The following is a 17,597-nucleotide window of genomic DNA, read 5'->3' on the forward strand; positions in this document are numbered from 1 at the left end:
TGACGGGGTGTACACTGTGTGCATGTGTGGGGAATGTCGGTGATGTCTGAGATCCTAGACCTGGGGTAAAAGGGAGAGTCAAGTGTTCACGAATTCTGAGAATTAGGTAAGCACATTAGGGAAACTAATGAATTAGTTAATAGAAAATTTGATGAGAAACAGGATATTTACATGGCTTCAAAGCACCACCCCCTAAAATACTCAAACAGAGAGAAAACGAGGAACTTTACAGTGGAGAAGCTTGGTCTGCAACACCTTAACCAGGTGATGGAGATGAACACCATCAGCGATGGGGTGAGGTGAGCAAGAACACGCGCCGCCCAGAAGACGCAGTAAGGACCAAGCATCACTCCTGGGATATTCCTTCCAAATGCAAACCCCAAGTCACAAGGAAACATCAGACATGGCCACTTTGGGGGACATTCTGCAGAGTAACCGGCTTGCAATCCTCAAGTCGAGGTCATGGAAGGGCAGGAAAACCCAGGAACTGTCCCAGGCTGAAGGGCACTGAAAGCCCTGTTGAGTAAAGGCAGCCAGTGCTATGGGGCAGACTTGGATTCTCTCACAACCAGGGACAATGACCTGAACTCTCATGGGGTCTGGCCAATTAGGAGGCGGTAAAGTACCAGGACTGATTCCCTGATTTTCATGGAGGTGCTGTGCATGTGTAGAATTCCTTATCTGAAGGAAACACATAAAAGTATTAGGGGAATATGATGGGGCAGGTCAGTAACTTGTTCTCAAATGGCTCAAAGGAAAGAAGATCTTTGTACCCCATTTTCAACTTTTGGCCAGTTTTCAATTGTTTCAAAATACGGAAATGTTTTCAAACCGAAAGGCCCGAGTTTCCGGGAACCTGGAATGTAAGTGGCCATCCAAGTGGCACGCCTGTCACTCGTGATGCTCGGCCCTGCCTGCAGTTCTGGCGAGGAGGACGGGACGTGCCGGGCTGCAGGAGCACTGGTGGTCTCGGCTGAGACACCGCTCCCGGGGAGCTCCCAGTGTCCGCTCAGGCGTCCCAGGCTCTCAGCTGCCCCCACGTCACCCCACCCCCCAGCAAGCACCTGGAAGTGCCCCCGTAGCCCTCTGCCTCTCCCCACTCTCCTGTGAGCCCCGAGGGCACAAACCTGACTTTGCTCCCCGCTGTACCACTTCTGTCGACCAACAGGATGGGGAGGTGAGGGTCAAGGGCCCATCCCCGGAGGGGACAGTCCTGGGTGTCAAAGCTCAGCCCCTGGCCTGTGCGCTCGGCACGCCGCTTCCACCTTGGGGGCAATTCCTTGTTCCCGGGGCACAATGACCAGGCAAGGGGCAGAGCGCAGAGATGCCCACGGGACGCTGCTTATAACACGGAGCCGGTGGAAAGGATCCGAATATCCCTCACCAGGTCCTGATGCGTGGAGTAGTGCCCTCGCGCTGTGCAACGGGGGCCAGGCCTGGGAGGGGCAGGTGTCCGGGACAGTTAAGTCAACAGGGGAGGGGGGTGTCAGAACATTAAACTTTAATTGAACAGAACACTTGGTCGGCAAACACAACGGATCACAACAACGGGGAGGGGAAGGTACACGTGCCTATGTGCGGCCCGCGCCGCACTCACCAAGGGGCTGGGCAGAGAAGGCCGGCCTGTCACAGCACAGGCGTGAGGGTGGCTGCAGTGCCACACCCTCCTCTCTGAAGAGGGGCCTGCCTGCCCAGGAGCTTGACTGCAAGCTGCTGCTGCCTGAGTAGAACAGACCACCTTTGACTTCTGACTTCACGAATGTTTCTCAGATGCTTCTTGCAGTATAGGGAGGTGCCAAACAAACTATTCAAACATGGCAGGGGGCTCAGAAGCCCTCAGTGCTTCTCAGCAGAACCCCCGCCCGGGGAACGCTGGGGACCTCCTTCTTCTGTAGGGACAGAGCTGTGTAACTTGTGTTACCAGATGTCCACAGTTGCTCCCCTGGAGCACTGGCCAGGCTCCCGAGGGGCAGCTCAGCCCAGGCTGCCCCCTGAAAGCTCAAGGAGCATCCTGGCTCCCCAGAAGGCGTCGCTGGAGGTCTGGCCATCGGGCCACTGCACCTGGAATGCCAACACAGCATCACACACGGAGGTACCCTCTGTGGGCTCTGCCTTCCCATCTGGGTCACCCCTGACCCTGGGACTCACCCCCTCTGGACTCCGTTAAGAAACACTGCCCATGACACCTGCCTCCCAGTTCTCATTCCACCAAAGTCCAGCCTTGAGGCATCCCTGCCCCATGTTCAACTCTGCCCATTTTATTCACTCCGAAGTCCCAAGTTGAGGACCCAGGAGTTAGGAGGGAAACCCACGGTACCTCATAGGAAGGCCTCACCTGGCTGGAGGGCATGGGCTGGCCCAGGTCCATGGCCGACACGGGGCCAGGGAAGGCAGGCGGGGCCGGGGCCAGCTCCGGGGGGCTGGAAAAGGGACACTGTCAGGACAGGTCCTTTGCCAGGCCCTGTTTGAGGCTCATGCTGTTTACTGTGAGTGCCACACCCTGAGAGCTTTCTGCCCATCAGAAGCCCTTCCTGGTGCCGGACTCTCTTTTGGGAACGGCCTCCTCCTGCAGGGCCCTCGGGTGTGCAGGATGCTGGAGGGGCCTGTGTGACACCCTGAGCAGGTGGCTCAGGGAGTCAGAGGGCACATCAGGGCAGGCTCACAGAGGAGGGGACGGTGAGCAGAGATGTGAAGGAAGAGAAGGTCACGAGAAGGAACAGGCCTGAGGCGTGAGGGAGCCCAGAGGTCCTTAGGACCAAATCAGGGGGAGCGGCAGGGGAAGCAGGTGCAGCCGCTCGGGACAATGATCATGCAGTCCCTCAAAGTCAAACCACACTTACCCTGTGACCCAGTCATCCCCCTGGCTAGGTGTACACCCCCCCGAGACACGAAGGCAAACACGCAGGCCACCACGTGTCGGGAATGTGCACAGCAGCCCCAAACCAGGAGCCCCCAAATGCCTGCCAACAGGTGATGACAATCCACACCAAGCACTTGGACTCAGCAAGAGAAGGGGTGCTGATACACAGCAGCAGGGGCAGGTCTCAAAGTAGTCAGGCTGAGTGAAAGAAGCCATACCCAAAAACAAGAGTCTACGCTGTATGATTTCACTTATATGAAACTCTAGAAAACGCAGCTAAAGAAAGCAGGTCCTCGGTCCTGGGGTGGCAGGGGCGGGAACAGCCCTGGGACCCGTGACTAGCAGCACAGCTATGGTATGTAGGAGATACGTTAAGTCACACTCGGAAAACTGTCCTGTGCACCATCTGAACATGTTGGTCTACTTTATGCCAACTACATCCCAATGAAGCTGTTTTTAAACTAGGTTACCAGATCAGAGCAAGGAGGAGCTGGGGCACTGGAGTCCAAGGGTGATACAGCCAGTGGAGAGGCCCAGCAGGCCATGAGGGGCCCTGTGGCTGCTCTCTGTGGCTCCCGGTCATAAATGGAACAGTGAGTCCATCAGCGTGGTCTGGATTTTCCCACCATCTGGCCGTTCCCGCAGAGCTTGTGACCTGGGAAGCTGCTCCCCTCTCTCCCATGTCCCCCAGTAATTCTGCCCTCACTGGGCACCTGGCCTTCTGCTCCCAGACTTGGGAGACCCCGAACCCTGGGGACCCTGTCCTTCGGCCGCCATCGTAGATTCCCTCTCCACCGGAGGACCCCTGGCCCGACATCGCCTCCTGTGAAGTCTCTGGACACTGCCACAGCCTCCACTGGCTACAGTCCACAGCACCTAGGCTGTTCACGGCCGTCCCAAGTCCCTTTAAAACTCCAATTTGGAATATACAATCAGGATCTTGATGCTGTCCAGAAGCTAAAACAGTCTCTGGGGAAAAGAAAATGCCTGAAAGAGGCTGCCGGGGCCCAGGGAGACCTCTGGGGAAGTGTGAAGGCCTAAGCACCATCCACAGAACAGATGCCCGTATCTGCTCCAATGCTTGTCTGAGGGAGAGACTACCATCTTCTTTCGGTAGGTGTAGGATGGGGGACTGTTGAGGTTTCCAGAAACCCATAAGGAAAGGACGCACTCTGCACCGTTGGAGATGGTGAGTCTGTGCACCAGGCACCCTGTCCACGGCCCGTAGAAGTGTCACCTGAGCCCTGTGGCTCTGCAGCTTACCTCTGGGTGAAGGTGAACTCAGGAGCCTGCAGTGGAGGCTGGGGCACCAGGAAGCCACTCGCCAGTGGTTCTGCTCGGCCACCGCTGGTACCTGGACCCTCCTCCAGGTACGTGCTCTGGGCGTTGATGCTGGGAGGGTCAGCGAATCCTGCACGGGAAGAAATCCCACAACCCAGTGCTGGGGGAATGGAGCACAGTCTACATGCAGCACAACACAGGCCTCTGCGGAGAGGTGGCCTCCAGCCTGGCCAGCCCCCAGCCTCGGCGCCCGCGCTGAGGAAAGGGCAGCCACCACTGCTGATGCCAGTGGCCTCCGCCGGTTCCCAAAGACCAAAACAATGTCAAGTTTTGCTGACCTCAAATTTCTCTTTGTCATTCTAGATCTCACGCCAGCCCCAGCGCCAAACAAAGACTCAGCACCCCAGTCCGCCCTATGCCCACCGCAGCTGTCTGAGGAGAGACCCCGCCGTGTCCCCCGTTCACCACAGGCTGGCCCAGCCCGCGGCCATTGCCCTCCCCTTTCACCTTGGGTTTCCCCATGATTTCACTGCAGTGCCAGGTGTTACTACCTTACCTTGCCTTTTCTCTCTACTTAAAATACTGTAGAAAATCTCTCAGGGTGCCTGTCTTTCACCCTAAAAGGCAAGCCACTGTGGACGTGATCAATTCTGGGTCGACAGACATTTAGGAGCAAAGTGAGCTACGAAGGAAGGTCCACTGCTGCCCTAAGCCTATCCAGGTGGTAAAATGAGCATGCATCCCTGATCTCAGACCCCAAACAACAGTCCTCCCTCCTGTCTGCCAGAGCCTAGACCTTCCTCACCATTTGGTGTATGACTCTACCTCCGCCTTCTGCTGTTTTCCCTTTCCTGCAGAACTTTACAGGTAGTCTGAAGTCCAGGAAATATGGTTAAGTGCTAATTTGAACATTTCCAGTTTACACAGAATAGATCAGTGGGTTTTATCTTCTTCCTCCAAGAAAAACAGAAATAAAAAGCCCAAAGCCTAGAACAAAGGGAGTGTCATGGGAAGGGTAATGGGCAGGTGGGAGATGTCCATGTTCTGCAGATGCAGGGCACAGGTCTGATCCCATGGTGGGGGGTATCTGAAGGGAAGCTGGGGCATAAGCAGGGGCCAAGGACCCTGAGAGGTTTGCAGGGAGGGAGGGAAAGCAAGGTGCTCAGGCAACCAGCAGGGAGCTCTCCAATTCCCAGAGAACACACCCCTCACATAGGCTGGACACGGTGTGAAGACCAGCTTCCCTCCTCCCAGTATGAGGCTGGCCACTGCCCATCCCAACTCCAGCCTTGTTAGTAAACATGGACAAGAAAAGGTCTCTGAAATCAAAGACCAATTCGATCAGATGGAAAAGCTGCGTCAGAGAAATGAGTCTCCAGGCTCTTCCTCTTTGGGGCACCTCTTCCTCCTCTGTCAAGGAAGGGCCTGAATCCACAACCCCAACGTTCCCCCCTTCAGGCAAGAAAGCACATTTTCTGAAACTTCTAACTAGGATACTCAGAGAAATATAAGATATTGCCTCTACAAAAAGTAATACAATCAGGGCTTCCCTGGTGGTGCAGTGGTTAAGAATCCACCTGTCAATGCAGGGGACACGGGTTCGAGCCCTGGTCCGGGAAGATCCCACATGCCGCGGAGCAACTAAGCCCGTGTGCCACAACTACTGAGCCTGTGCTCTAGAGCCTGTGAGCCACAACTACTGAAGCCTACACGCCACAACTACTGAAGCCCATGCACCGAGAGCAGATGCTCCGCAACCTCAATGAGAAGCCCGCACACCACAAAGAAGAGCAGCCCCCGCTCGCCACAGCTAGAGAAAGCCCGTGTGCAGCAACGAAGACCCAACGCAGCCAAAAATAAATAAATACATTTATTTTTAAAAATTTATTAAAAAAACAAAAACAAGTAACATGATCTATGAAGAAAGAAAAATCAGAAATAAGAAAAGAGAGCTTGGGGAACTTCCCTGGTGGTCCAGTGATTAAGACTCCATGCTCCCAATACAGGGGGCCCAGGTTCGATCCCTGGTCAGGGAACTAGATCCCTCATGCCTCAACTAAGAGCCTGCACGCTGCAACTACAGACCCCATGTGCCGCAACTAAGACACGGCACAGCCAAATAAATAACTAAATAAAATGTTTAAAAAAAGAAAAGAAAGCTTGGAGTTCTCTTAAAATGTGTAACTGTCAAAATATCAGAAGACAGAGTTTAAGACAAAAGCACATACAATAAAAAAGAAAATTTTTTTAAAAGGTAAGCATTTTGGGAGATTGGTCCAGGATTTCCAACATCCAAATAACATTTGTGCTCTAAAGAGAGAACTGGAAGGAGGAAACTATCAAAGAAAATAACAAAAAGTGCCCAGAGCTTAAAGAAGACCTTGTTCTCTGGTTCTTTAAATTGAAAAGCTTTACAACAAAGTGAATTCAAAAGACTCACACCTGGCACCATCACTGTGAAATTTCAGAACACCAAGACTTCAAAAATATAAAGCTCCAATAAAGGAAAAATATGTGAACATCAGAATGACATCTAACTTAAAATGACAACATTGGATGCTGTAATTGGATGCTATGTTGGTTTCAAATTTCTAAGGGAAAAAGCATTTTAAACTCAGAATTCTGTCCCTGACAAGTCATTAATCAAACTTGAGGGCGGTTTAAAGACAATTTCAGAAGATGCAAGGAAGCAGACACTACCTTGCAGGCACCCTTTCTTATAAAGTTAATTAAAGACATCCTCTAACATAACAAGAGTCAAGAAAGAAAGAACAAGACTTGCAATTAAGGAAACACTGAAGCAAACCCAGGGAAGCAGTTAAAGGTGCTCCTGGGATGACGGCTCCACACCAGACTGGGAGCAGGAAGAAGGAGGCCCTAGCAACAAGTCTTCAGAGGGGATGCTTAAGACACTGCAAGAAGTTAGGGATGTGGTAAAAGCAGTAAGAAAAAAGGGAGGCAATGACAAACTACAAGACGACCTGTATGGAACCACAGAAGACTAAAAAATTTAGGTGACGGGCTGAGTTCAGTGCCAACATCCTCCTTAGAAGCTGGGATGTCACAAGATGCTATTGTGTTTGGTGCACAAAATATATACCTGAATACGTATTCTTTAAAGGTATTTATAGCGACAGTTACAACTAAGGAAGAAACTAGGACGAGAGAGCTGGAAGTCTGAACAGCTCAGCCCTCCTCTGTTGTAGCAGATGTTGACTGGTTAGTTACAGGGACTGGAGTACAGGGGTGGCAGCCATTTCATTTCATTTTAACTCTTTCCTCACCATCTTATTTTTTTAGTCACGTCCACATTTTATTTTGAAAACAAAAATAAAATGAAAAATATCCAGGCTGTTGGTGGGAAGAGCCTGTTCCAACTGCACTGGTTTGGGGTCTAATCAAATACATGAGATTCAAGCAGAAAGTCCTGGCCCCTCAGAATTCTTCCCCGTCAAATGACATACAAGCAGTTGAAGCATCTGATGTAGAAACACATGGTCTGTCTAGCGTAGACCCACCTGTGGGGCTGGCCTCACCAAGAGCGGTCATGGACACAGCCAGAGGAGCACCTGCAGGGCGCATCGTGAGGTCCAGCCCGTGACTGTGGATCAGTTGCCTAGTCTGGAAGGAAACTTCCTTGGAGGATGCCAGTGCAAGAGACATCAGCCACGACTCGGGGGCACCCAGAGAGGGGTCCAGCATGTTGCTGCCAGCAGCCAGAGGACAGAAACCAGAGCCAGGGCAGACGGGAGGAAGAGCAGCAGGGTCGTGGCTAGGCCCCTCCTGGTACATCTCACCGCCCTGCAGAGACCTGAGGGACAGAGCAAACACCATCCCTTGGTGGGCAGAGGCTCCCTCAGGCCGGGGTCGTGGGGCCTGGGAGGAGAGTCCAGCCCAGTTTGGGAATCTGGGCTCTGGACTCAACGCAGCCACAGATGGCTGTGGGGTCCACCCCAATCACGCTGCCTTCACAGTTCTCCCTGGGGCTGCAAGGGTTCCAGAGACACAAAAAATACTACCGCTGGAAACCTAAGCCACATTAGCCGTTTATTTACAAGGGCCTTCAATGAAGCATTGTTCCACAATATTGAAGGCTGCAAATGATTAGCAAGACCCTAATAGTTGACTGATTAAATGAAGGTGGGTCTTAAAGGAATGTGAAGCAGCAGTTAATAATGTAAAGAATTAAAATATCCCCCAAATGCTCCCCGTGTCTCAGATGCTGCTCCTGGGCTTTTGTTAACAACCCCCTGCCCCTGCAATCTGTGAAATGACATGCATGGCAGGGTCCATCACTATCCCCATTTCACAGGGGAGAAAAAGCAGACACTGAGAGGTCACGGGAACCTGCCTAAGGCCACACACCTGGGTAGTGCCAGCCTGGACGTGAGGTGCCAGCCCAGGTGGTGTCATGAGAGACGCTGAAAACACAAGTGTAAATGGAAAAAGTGGGCACAGCTTGATGTTTACGCAGATGTGGACCTGGTCCCACACTCAGACTCAGTCCTGCTGCTGCCGGCACTTTCTTCACAGCAGTTTGTGCAGCACCACAGGGGCAACAGGGTGAGGGGAAGCGGTTAGACAGGGCCTGGTCTGTAGCAGGAACTCAAGAAATGCTGGCTGTTACTAACCTAATGATATTCCAACCATACCAAATGCTAAAGAGAAACAGACCACGAGGACAGCGGGTTTGCCTTTGGGGAATTGAACAGGGGACGGTCCCATGGCCCACGTGGGTGGCAGTACCTGGGATCTAGTGACTTTGGCATTGTCTCGTCTCCAGAGAAGTCTGGGGCCAGGACCAGTGGCTCCCACGGCCCTTGGGTGGTCTCCTGGGTCTGTACAGACCCACGTTCCTCAGGTCCTGCTAAAAGACAGGAGGGGAAGCTGGGTGATGCTCAGGGTCCCAGCTTCCTTCCCAGCAGGTTAAGAACGGCCATGCTGGCTGCCCAGTATTCTTTGTTTGTCCCCTGATCTGTCTTTGGTCTGAACCAACACCCATGATCAGGAACCCAGAACACCCTAAATCCTAGTGCTTGGCTCACTTCCCACCGACTCCTGGCCCTGGCCGCAAAGTAACCTCTCAATGCAAAACGCTGCTGCAGCCCCACCTGGGCCCATCCTGAGCCCAACCTGACCCTCAGCTTCAGCGATCTCGCTTCCCACAGGGTGAAGTCCCAAACGTGCAGGCGGAGAGGGTCCTGTCCTGTAACCAGTGACCCTACCTCGGCCTGGCCCTAGACCCAGGTTTTGGGAGAGGGGCCACTCACCCGACCACTGAGGCCTGTCCACGCACCCAGAGCCAAGGTGCGGCTGGCCTATGAGCTGCGGGGGGCGCGGGCCGGCCTCCCTCGCGATGCGGTCCTCCGCCGAGTCCCGGGCTGGCGCCGCGCGCTGCACAAGGGCCCTCTGGCGCCGCCGGTAATTGGCGAACCAGTTGTAGACCTGCTCCGTGGTCAAGCGCGTCTCCGAGGCCAGGTCCTCCTGCCCCGAAACAACACGCCGCTTGCCCAGCCCGCTCCTGAGACGCGGGGCCGGGACACCAGCGGGCCGGGACACAGGGCGGCTGGGGCATCACGCGGGCCAGCGCCACGGCCTCTGGCCTTGTTCCTCCTCAAGCCGCCGCCCGCCCGACGGCCACTCACAGCCGGGAGGGCTCGGCAGGGCTTGCAAACCGGACCTTCCCGAGGCGCCATCAAACCACTGACCGCCCGCCTGCCGGGCCGGTGCGAGAGCGCGTCGGCCACGACCGACCCTGCGATCAGGAACCTGTCCTTCCTCAGGAGCCAGATCCGAACCACCACGGGCCACAGCACGGAGCTCCGGGAGGGCCCCGCTGATTGGACCCGGAAGGGGCGGGGCGATCACTGGGAGAGCCCTGATGATGATTGGACCGGGAGAGAAGGGGCGGGGCGATCACTGGGAGAGACCCGCTGATTGGACCGGGAGAGAAGGGAGCAGGCCAGCTTTATGAGCGGCAACGCTCTTACTGCTGCCCCCTCCAGCTGCTCCCGAGAGCTCAGCCGCGCATCCCTCCTGCTGGAGTCCCGGCCGCGGTGAGTGCTCAGTGAGCACCTGTTGCAGCCACCCTGGATGACGAGGTATTAAGACGCCCGTGATGAAACTAACCCCGCCACGTGTGCAGGCGGCTGCCAGCCAAAGGGCGCCGTCCCCAGGGCAGTTCAGGGCAGGCGGAGAAGGCCAGCGCCCTGGCAGATGGGCCACTGGGGAGGCGGAGAGGTGTGGCTGAGGATGCGGGTCAATCCCCTAAGGGTGGTGATGTCACCTAAGGGTGGGAGTCCCCTAAGGACCGGGGAGGGTAGGCTAAGGGGAGGGTTGCCTGGCCTCGCTCTCATCTGCTCTTACCCGCTCGGCCTTGCTGGGGTTGGCGCTCACACCCAAAGCAAAGTCCTGCAGCTTCTGGCGAACTTCTCTGGGGAAGTTCCGGCTCTTGAGGCCGTCAGGGCAGAGGGAGGCGGGCGGTGGGTTCCTGGATGAGGACAGTGAGGAGGCGGTTACAGACCCCACCCCTCTCCGGAATGCACCTGTTGTGCTCCCCTGGACCTCCTGTCCTCTCACTGGCCACCCCCCTCCCCTGCAGGACTGTGTGCTGCAGTCCCCGGGTCCATCCCCTGAACAAGGGAGGGGTCTCGTGTTGCCCGGGACCACACCCCACACTTTCACCAGGGTTTCCAGTACCACTCACTGACCAGCGGCCGTGACTGGTAAAGCTGGGGGATGGGGGTGCTGAGGTTGGCGATGCTGCCCTCCTTACTGAGTGTATACTAGAATTTTTCCAAAAGAAAAAAGTGACATATAAACAAACAGCACCGGTCTATACAAGATTCGCTACCCAAATGCCAACTGAACAACAAACCCCCATGAACATCGAAAACACACCCCACACATCCCAGTGGAGCTCAATCTCCCATTCCCCACGCCGTCCCCTGCGCATCCCAGTGAGAGACCACCATGTCCCTGCCCATCAGGCCAAGAGCCCTGCAGCCAGGTTTATTCTCTTTACCTTCTCCAGTATATTCAACCTATCGGCAAATCCCTCTAGAGTCAATCCTGACACAACTCTTTCCCCAGCCATGGCCACTCCCAGAAACTCCAAGAACCTCCCACCTCTGCTCCTGCACTAACCATCTGCTGTAACTCCAGTGTCACCCCTTCTTATGCCCAGAGCACGCCTTCCCTGTGCTCAGGCCTCTCCAAGGCTCAGCCCTGTGCTGCAGCCCTACCACAAGCAGAGGGCCAGTGAGTCACAGCCCTCTACTGAACGAGTTCCGTCTAGCATTCCTTGCTCTCAATTACGGGATCTGCTTTGTTTCCTGGTCTACTGTCCATCATCCACACCCGCGGGCAGCTCCAGAACAGCAGGGCCCCAGCACCTCTAGTAACGCCCAGCAACCAGAGGCCTCTTCACAAACACTGCATGCTGGTCCCCAAGGCATTTACTTTGCTGAGCCACCCTCTGGCAGGCTGTCAGAGCCTATATGGAGGGACCTGACTGCATCCCTGAAGACCTCAAGGCTGATTAACTGCTGGGCTTTGAGGACGTATCTGGCGGGCACCATGAGAAAAATTCTGTCTGATCCAAGAGGAATCCATCTCTTCTTTCATCAACCAGGTCCATGGCTCAGAAACTCCTGTCACTTGGGCTTTCAGGAGCTCAGAGCAGGACCTGCAGCCCCTCCTGGCCCGTGGGGGACACCCAAGGTCAAGAACAAAGGCTCTACAGTCTCGACGTCTAGGCTGGAATCCTGCCTTTGCATCTCTGTAGCGTGTAACCAGGCAAGTGACTAACTCTTCTGTGCCTTGGTGTCCTCATCCGTGAACGGTGATGGTGGCAATGATGGTAACTAGCAGTCGTGACATGTACCGAGTGCTGATAATGGTCACGGTGGTAAGTATCATGAACATCTATCCAGCAGCCACCACGTACCAGATGGCCTCCTAAGCACTATGTGTATCTCACGTGGTGCTGGCAAACCCTCACCTTTCTCTCTTTTAAAGGTCCTGCAGCCCTGAGGGGCCGTGCTGGGATCCGGGCCAGGCACCTGCAGAGCCTGACCATGGGGTTAGCGGAGCTGAGGGGCACCCATCCTGCAGGAAGCGAGTGAGATCAGGGTGCCCACCTGCCGCCTCCCTCACCGCAGGGCCCTCACTGACAGGCAGCGGCTCCTGCTGCAGCTACAACTTTTGGCCTGGGTCCTGGGAACAGCTCCCTGTCCTCGCCCTGCAGGCACACGTAGGAAAGCATCCCCACAGCCAGCCAAGCGGTGGAGAGGAGGCTCAGTGGCGGGCACCCACTGCTGTGGAGCCTATTACCCTCTGTCTATTACTGCTTTCTCTTATCTCCCTGCCTCTACTTCACCTAAGTCCTTCTATGGTCTTGGAGGGCAAATCCCTTGGGAGCACCAGGGAATAAGTGCCGATAAAGGCCGGTGCCTACCTCTTCCTGCACCGGAACTTCTGCACCGGGGTCAGCGTGGCCACGCCGAGCCTCTTCATGACCAGATGGTACTGGATGTCATTCCAGAGCTGCACCAGCTTCAGGCTGCCACCCGGCACCCGGCATCCCTGTGGACAAGAGCCTGCTGAGACCCAGCACGCTCACCTGCCCCGGAGCCCCGCCGTACACCCAGCCTGACCACTAAGAACACCCGCTCGCTGGTGCCCCGCGCCGAGGGCATGAGCCCCATGGCCGGGCTCCTGTCCCAGCAGGCCCTCCCACGAATGGGAGGCAGGCACAGCTCTCCCTCACCCCGCCAGGTGAGGGCCAGGCAAGGGGAAGGCCAACTCCGGGCTGTGGCCATAGCACACAAGAGGCCAAGCCGCGCTGAGAACCACATGGTCAGGCGAGGCGCCTGAGGCTTGATCCCCGTCTTGCGTGAAAGGCCTCTCTCTCCCACCAGCAGGGCGGGCCCCTGGGGCTCAGTGAGTTCATTCTGAGCTGAGGGGGATGAAGGGGTCCCGGTCTGTGCCAGTAACAGCTCCCCAACCCAGTGCGGCTTGGTCATGTAACCAGACTTTAGCGATGGCCAAGGACGCTGAGTGTGGGCCTCCCCTGGACACAGCCCCTGTGGTCAGTATGTGGTTCATGCCTTTAACCCCAGTGTTCTCAGGCCCATCTTGGTGAGGGAGGTGCTGAGAATCATTTAGCTTTCTCTCAACAGCATCAGAAAAAGCCCATTCTGCTGGGCTGAGGCCTGCCGTCTCCTGCCAGGACGGAGACATCAGCACTACCATCAGGCAGGGAACCCACCTGGAGCCTCCCCACCTGCAGGAGTGGCCCTTGGCGGGAAGTGCCCTTTCTTGATGCGGTAGCCCCATCCTTTCTCTCAGGGCTCAGAACACATCGCTTCCGCAGAGACACTTCTGGACCATCCTGAGTTACAGTCCCTCTCCTGGGAGTTTTTCATCACTGATGTCACACTCACATTCCATCACTGACTGCCTTCACGGCAGCTACTTCAGCCCTGTGTGTTCACCCATTTATTCTAACGTGTGGAAGGCTGAGCCCTCTTATGTTCCAGGTGTTATGTTGGGTGTTGGGGATCCTTTAATGAGCGGAACTAACGCACCCCTGCTCCTGGGGCCTGCAGTGCAGGAGGGGAGGCGGATCACGGAACGAAAAATAAGACAGGTTTCTAACCGTGAGCTGAGGAAGGAGCCACAGAGGGGGATGAGGGCTCCCTTAAGTCCTTGGGAATAAAGGAGGCACCAGCTCGACGGGGTGACATTTAAAGCAGAAACCAGACAGGGAGGAAGGCACCAGCCACACAGAGTGGTGTCCAGCCTCCGGCAGAGGGAACGGCATGCACAAAGGTCAAAAGACAAAGATCTCGGGAATTCCAAAACCGCAAGCAGCCAGCACAGCCACTGTGCGGGAGCCAGGACGGGACGGCAGGCTCTGGGCCCGCGCCTCGGCACGTACCGTGGTCCCATCTGCAGTTTTAAAACTGCCTCTGGCTGCTACGTGAAGACTAATAGATAGAGGGGGCAGGAGAGGACACGGTAGTGGGGCGTGAGCGCCAGGAGGGTGCCGCAGGGCTTGGGGGAGAGGGAGCAAAAACAAAGAACTGGGCAGAGTTTAGTATCTTAAAGGTAAACTCAGCATGAGTTATGCATGGACTGTAATATGGAGTGGAAAAGGGAAACACAGGCCCCCAAATCTCTTATTAAAACCTTTTGAACCAGATGTATTTTGGAATTCAGAATTCCTCACACTTTAGGAAGTAACACAGGTATATACTACATAATTTGCACTATCCCAGTATGATCTAGGACAGGAAGCATCCTGCAAGCAAACATACCAGGATTTGGGTAGCAAAACGTACCGCAGTAACATTAAGTGGATAAATAAAGACATAAATAGTTTCCCATCAATGCAGCTCAGGTTTGATGCCAATTGAGTTGAGGTTCAAAGTACCACCAGAGGAGTGACAAAGATACCTGTGGTTTCAGAGTTCCCGAATGCAGATCAGCAGCTAAGGGACTGCGGTCCTGGGTCTGTTTGATTGCTTGCCTCACTAACCGGAGTGCCAACTTTCCAAGCCAGGACCACTGGTCCAGGACCAGAGGGATTCGATAGATGGACAGTTCCGTCTCAGGTTAGCAGGCAAGTTAGAACTTAGTACAGTGAGAGTGAACGGCCCTGGCTCGGTTTAGAGCAGCTCTCCCCAGGCTCCTGCTGACTTCCGGGCATTTCCGTCGTCTTCAGGCTGGTGTGGGCTGCTGGCCCTCTCCCCGCCCCGCCCCACCCCGGTCCTACCTCTAGCAGCTGGCAGGCAGCCCGGTGCTGTTCCTGCTGGGCCAGCACGCTGGCGCACACCAGGGCCACGTCCGCGTTGTCCAAGAGGTACAGGCGGAGCTGGCTGTCCAGCACGGCAGCGACCAAGGGCTGCACCTGGGCGGGGTCGTACTGTACCTCCCGGCACAGCCTGCCGGCGAGGGTCACCAGGTCTGCCAAGGGCAGGCCAGCACCTCCGCTTCCCCTCAGCAGCTGCAGGAAGCTCTGCATCCTGAGTCGGGTTGGACCCGTCTGCAAACAAGAGGACAGTCAGGACCACCACCAGCGCTGATCGGCTGACTGCACATCAATCCTCAGACCAACAATGCGATGCCTCTCTCCCGCCACAGGTACTTGTATCGTGGCGCGTCAGGGCCCCCCCCCCGCAACAGCGTAGACCCCGGCGGTGCACCAAGGCCCACCCAGCTCGCTGCTCTGCTGCCAGACTTCTCACTCCGCACGCCTGGAACCTCTGTCGGGTGCCCTCGTGCCCCTCACCCGCCGTGCCACCTCTGTGTTTCCCCCACTTCTCACACCGCTTGTCACTGCGTTTCCTCCTTCCTTCTCCGGGGTCTATGGGGCCGGGCCCACCTGCGCTGGGGTCATCAGATCCCCCCAGCATCTGCCAGACGGAGAGCAAGGCCTCTTGGAGCGGCTGGGCGGGGCCGCGGGCCAGGGGCTGCGCAGACGCCCTTGGCGCTCCTTCGGAGGGGAGTCAGAGGCCCGCTGAGGCGGGACCAGCAAAATTCGCTTTTAACTATTTTAATTTTGGGGGGGAAAAACCCTTATATTTGAAAACCACAAACGTTTAAGGGTTGCTCTAGTCCGACAAATTAATAAAGTTAGAAAGGGAAGGGTAGAAGGAAAAAAAGAGAGACGAAAACAAGGAAAGAGAGAAAGAGTGAAAGGGGTGGGGGGAGGGAAGGCACCGAGACAAAGAAGTGAACACGTGCCGGCCTCCGGCGCAGCCCTGCTGGAGTTTGGGCTCCCTGCCCTCACAGCGCCGCGGACACCAAGCTTCCCGCTCTGCCCGGTGAGGCACAGGCTGAGAGCTGAGGTAACCTGCAAAGGACCGAGGGCGGGGGCCCGGCCAGGCTGGCTTCCGTGTGGCCCGTTGCACCCCAAAAGCCCGCTCTGCCGCCCTCCCACGCCGACGCAAACAGGTGAGGCACGGCAAGCTGGACCGAAGGCTTTGCATTGTTCTAAAACATCACCGTCTAACTATGCAAACAGACACCAGCAGAGAGAGTTTGCTTATGGCGATACTCAATCGGGCCAGCACCGCAGGCATGACTCCCGGTCTGTGCCGGGTCCTGCAAAGCACCCGTGCGAGGCGCGGCCATAACGCACGCCGGCAGCTTGCCAGCCGCGGCCGCTGAGGCAGCTGGCGACGGCGTTTTCAAACAGCACGTGCAGACCTGTGTCCACAACTACCTCACTTCTGTGGAACAGGCTCCTGGAGGCGAGGGTAAAGGGCGCGTTTTCAGTCGCTGCTGCCAAACCGCTGTCCGCAAGGGTTGAGAGAACCTGCGGAGAACTGCCGCGCTCCCGGCGGAGGGTCTGGCCTGCTTCCAGCTCTTTCCTCCCGGCAGGGCTTCCAGGGCGCCCGCCAGGGGACGCGCTCTCGCCGCCGCTTCCGGGCCTCAGCGCCTTGTCACGGGCTCCTGCCTCGGGGCCCCACGTTTCTTCCCGTCGTGAGTTGCAGGAGGCCCGCGACCCCGCACCCTTCGAGGGACCCGGATGTCCCCCAGCGCCGACAGCCCCGCCCCACCCGGCTCCAGGAAGGGCGGGAAGGAGGCTAAGGGCCGAGCTCATGGAGAGGGTCCTGGAGTTCGGGAAGGAAGTGGGTTCGGGGGGCACCCCGAACACTGAGGGGACCCGGCCCGGAGGGGGCGGGGGGCAGACGGCTATGCTCTGCGTCCTGCCCGGACACCTCCGTCTGGCCGTGGCCCTGCGCCGCCAGACCTCTCCCGGCGCCCTTCTCCCCGCGGGGCCCGAGAAGCCTCCCGGGCGGCCCGCCCCGGACGCCGGACTCAGTCACCGTCGCCCGGACGCCCCTCTCGTTCACTCACCTTCATCCGCACGCCCCAACTCACCCCCGCCAGGCGCCCGGGGCCGCTTCCACGCTCGGCGCGCACGTGCTCCGCCCGCACGTCCGGGGAAGCGGCGGGAAGGCGCGGTTGATACGCGGTTGATACAGAGTATCGAGGCCTCCGCCAATCCCTGCAAGGGCCCCGCCCGATGACCCCCGCCCGTGCCCTGCGCCCCCTAAGTCACGGGGGTCTGCGGGTCCGCCCGCCTGGGTTCGGGGCGTTCGGGTGGTTCTTAGGGAGCCGAGAGTTTCTCGGGGGTCGGTGGCATTCAGGGGGCTGCACGGGAGCCGGCAGGTTGGGGGACGAGGGGGGGCGTCGGAGGCGCCATCCAGCCTGTTTCTGCGCGTCCTCAAGCCCCAGAAGGAGCGGAGCCGGGGTCCTGGGGGTCCTGGGCTTGTGTGGAGGAGAGGGCGCCACGACCCCCGCCCCTGCATCCGGAGGAAGCTGTGACCCTGGATTAACCCCACGCCACCGCCCTGTAGCTCTGCGGAGACAAAGCCCGGCTGGGGTCGCAGCCCGGGGGGTAGACACCCCCGCCCCTCCCGTGCCTCCGCACCCCCAGCCG

The 17,597-nt window shown here is 57.0% G+C and overlaps 1 protein-coding gene across 1 annotated transcript; it reads right to left on the reverse strand.

The window, feature by feature from the left end:
- Positions 1-1,868: 1,868 nt before the first annotated feature.
- Positions 1,869-15,251, reverse strand: ANHX (anomalous homeobox). Its single transcript, XM_081251788.1, has 9 exons — positions 14,922-15,251; positions 12,600-12,727; positions 10,508-10,631; positions 9,412-9,625; positions 8,888-9,008; positions 7,660-7,952; positions 4,124-4,271; positions 2,336-2,420; positions 1,869-2,061 (listed from the first exon to the last, which is right to left on the reverse strand). Exons 1-9 carry the CDS (start codon positions 15,168-15,170, stop codon positions 1,975-1,977), a joined length of 1,449 nt encoding a protein of 482 aa, XP_081107914.1. The 5' UTR covers positions 15,171-15,251; the 3' UTR covers positions 1,869-1,974.
- Between the last annotated feature and the right edge of the window lie 2,346 nt (positions 15,252-17,597).

This window comes from Mesoplodon bidens, assembly GCF_964165515.1.
Source record: "Mesoplodon bidens genome assembly, chromosome: 13".
Lineage (NCBI taxonomy): Eukaryota > Metazoa > Chordata > Mammalia > Artiodactyla > Ziphiidae > Mesoplodon > Mesoplodon bidens.

Bases quoted from the DNA above. Each gene is read 5' to 3' on its own strand.
- ANHX (XM_081251788.1), bottom strand. From the start codon at position 15,170: ATGCAGAGCTTCCTGCAGCTGCTGAGGGGAAGCGGAGGTGCTGGCCTG. The intron at 10,632-12,599 runs GTAGGCACCGGC...GTCCTCATCCAG, and splicing joins AAGTTCCGGTGCAGGAAGAG to GAACCCACCGCCCGCCTCCC. The intron at 4,272-7,659 runs GTGGGTCTACGC...CTTCCCGTGCAG, and splicing joins TGGTGAGGCCAGCCCCACAG to GATTCGCTGACCCTCCCAGC.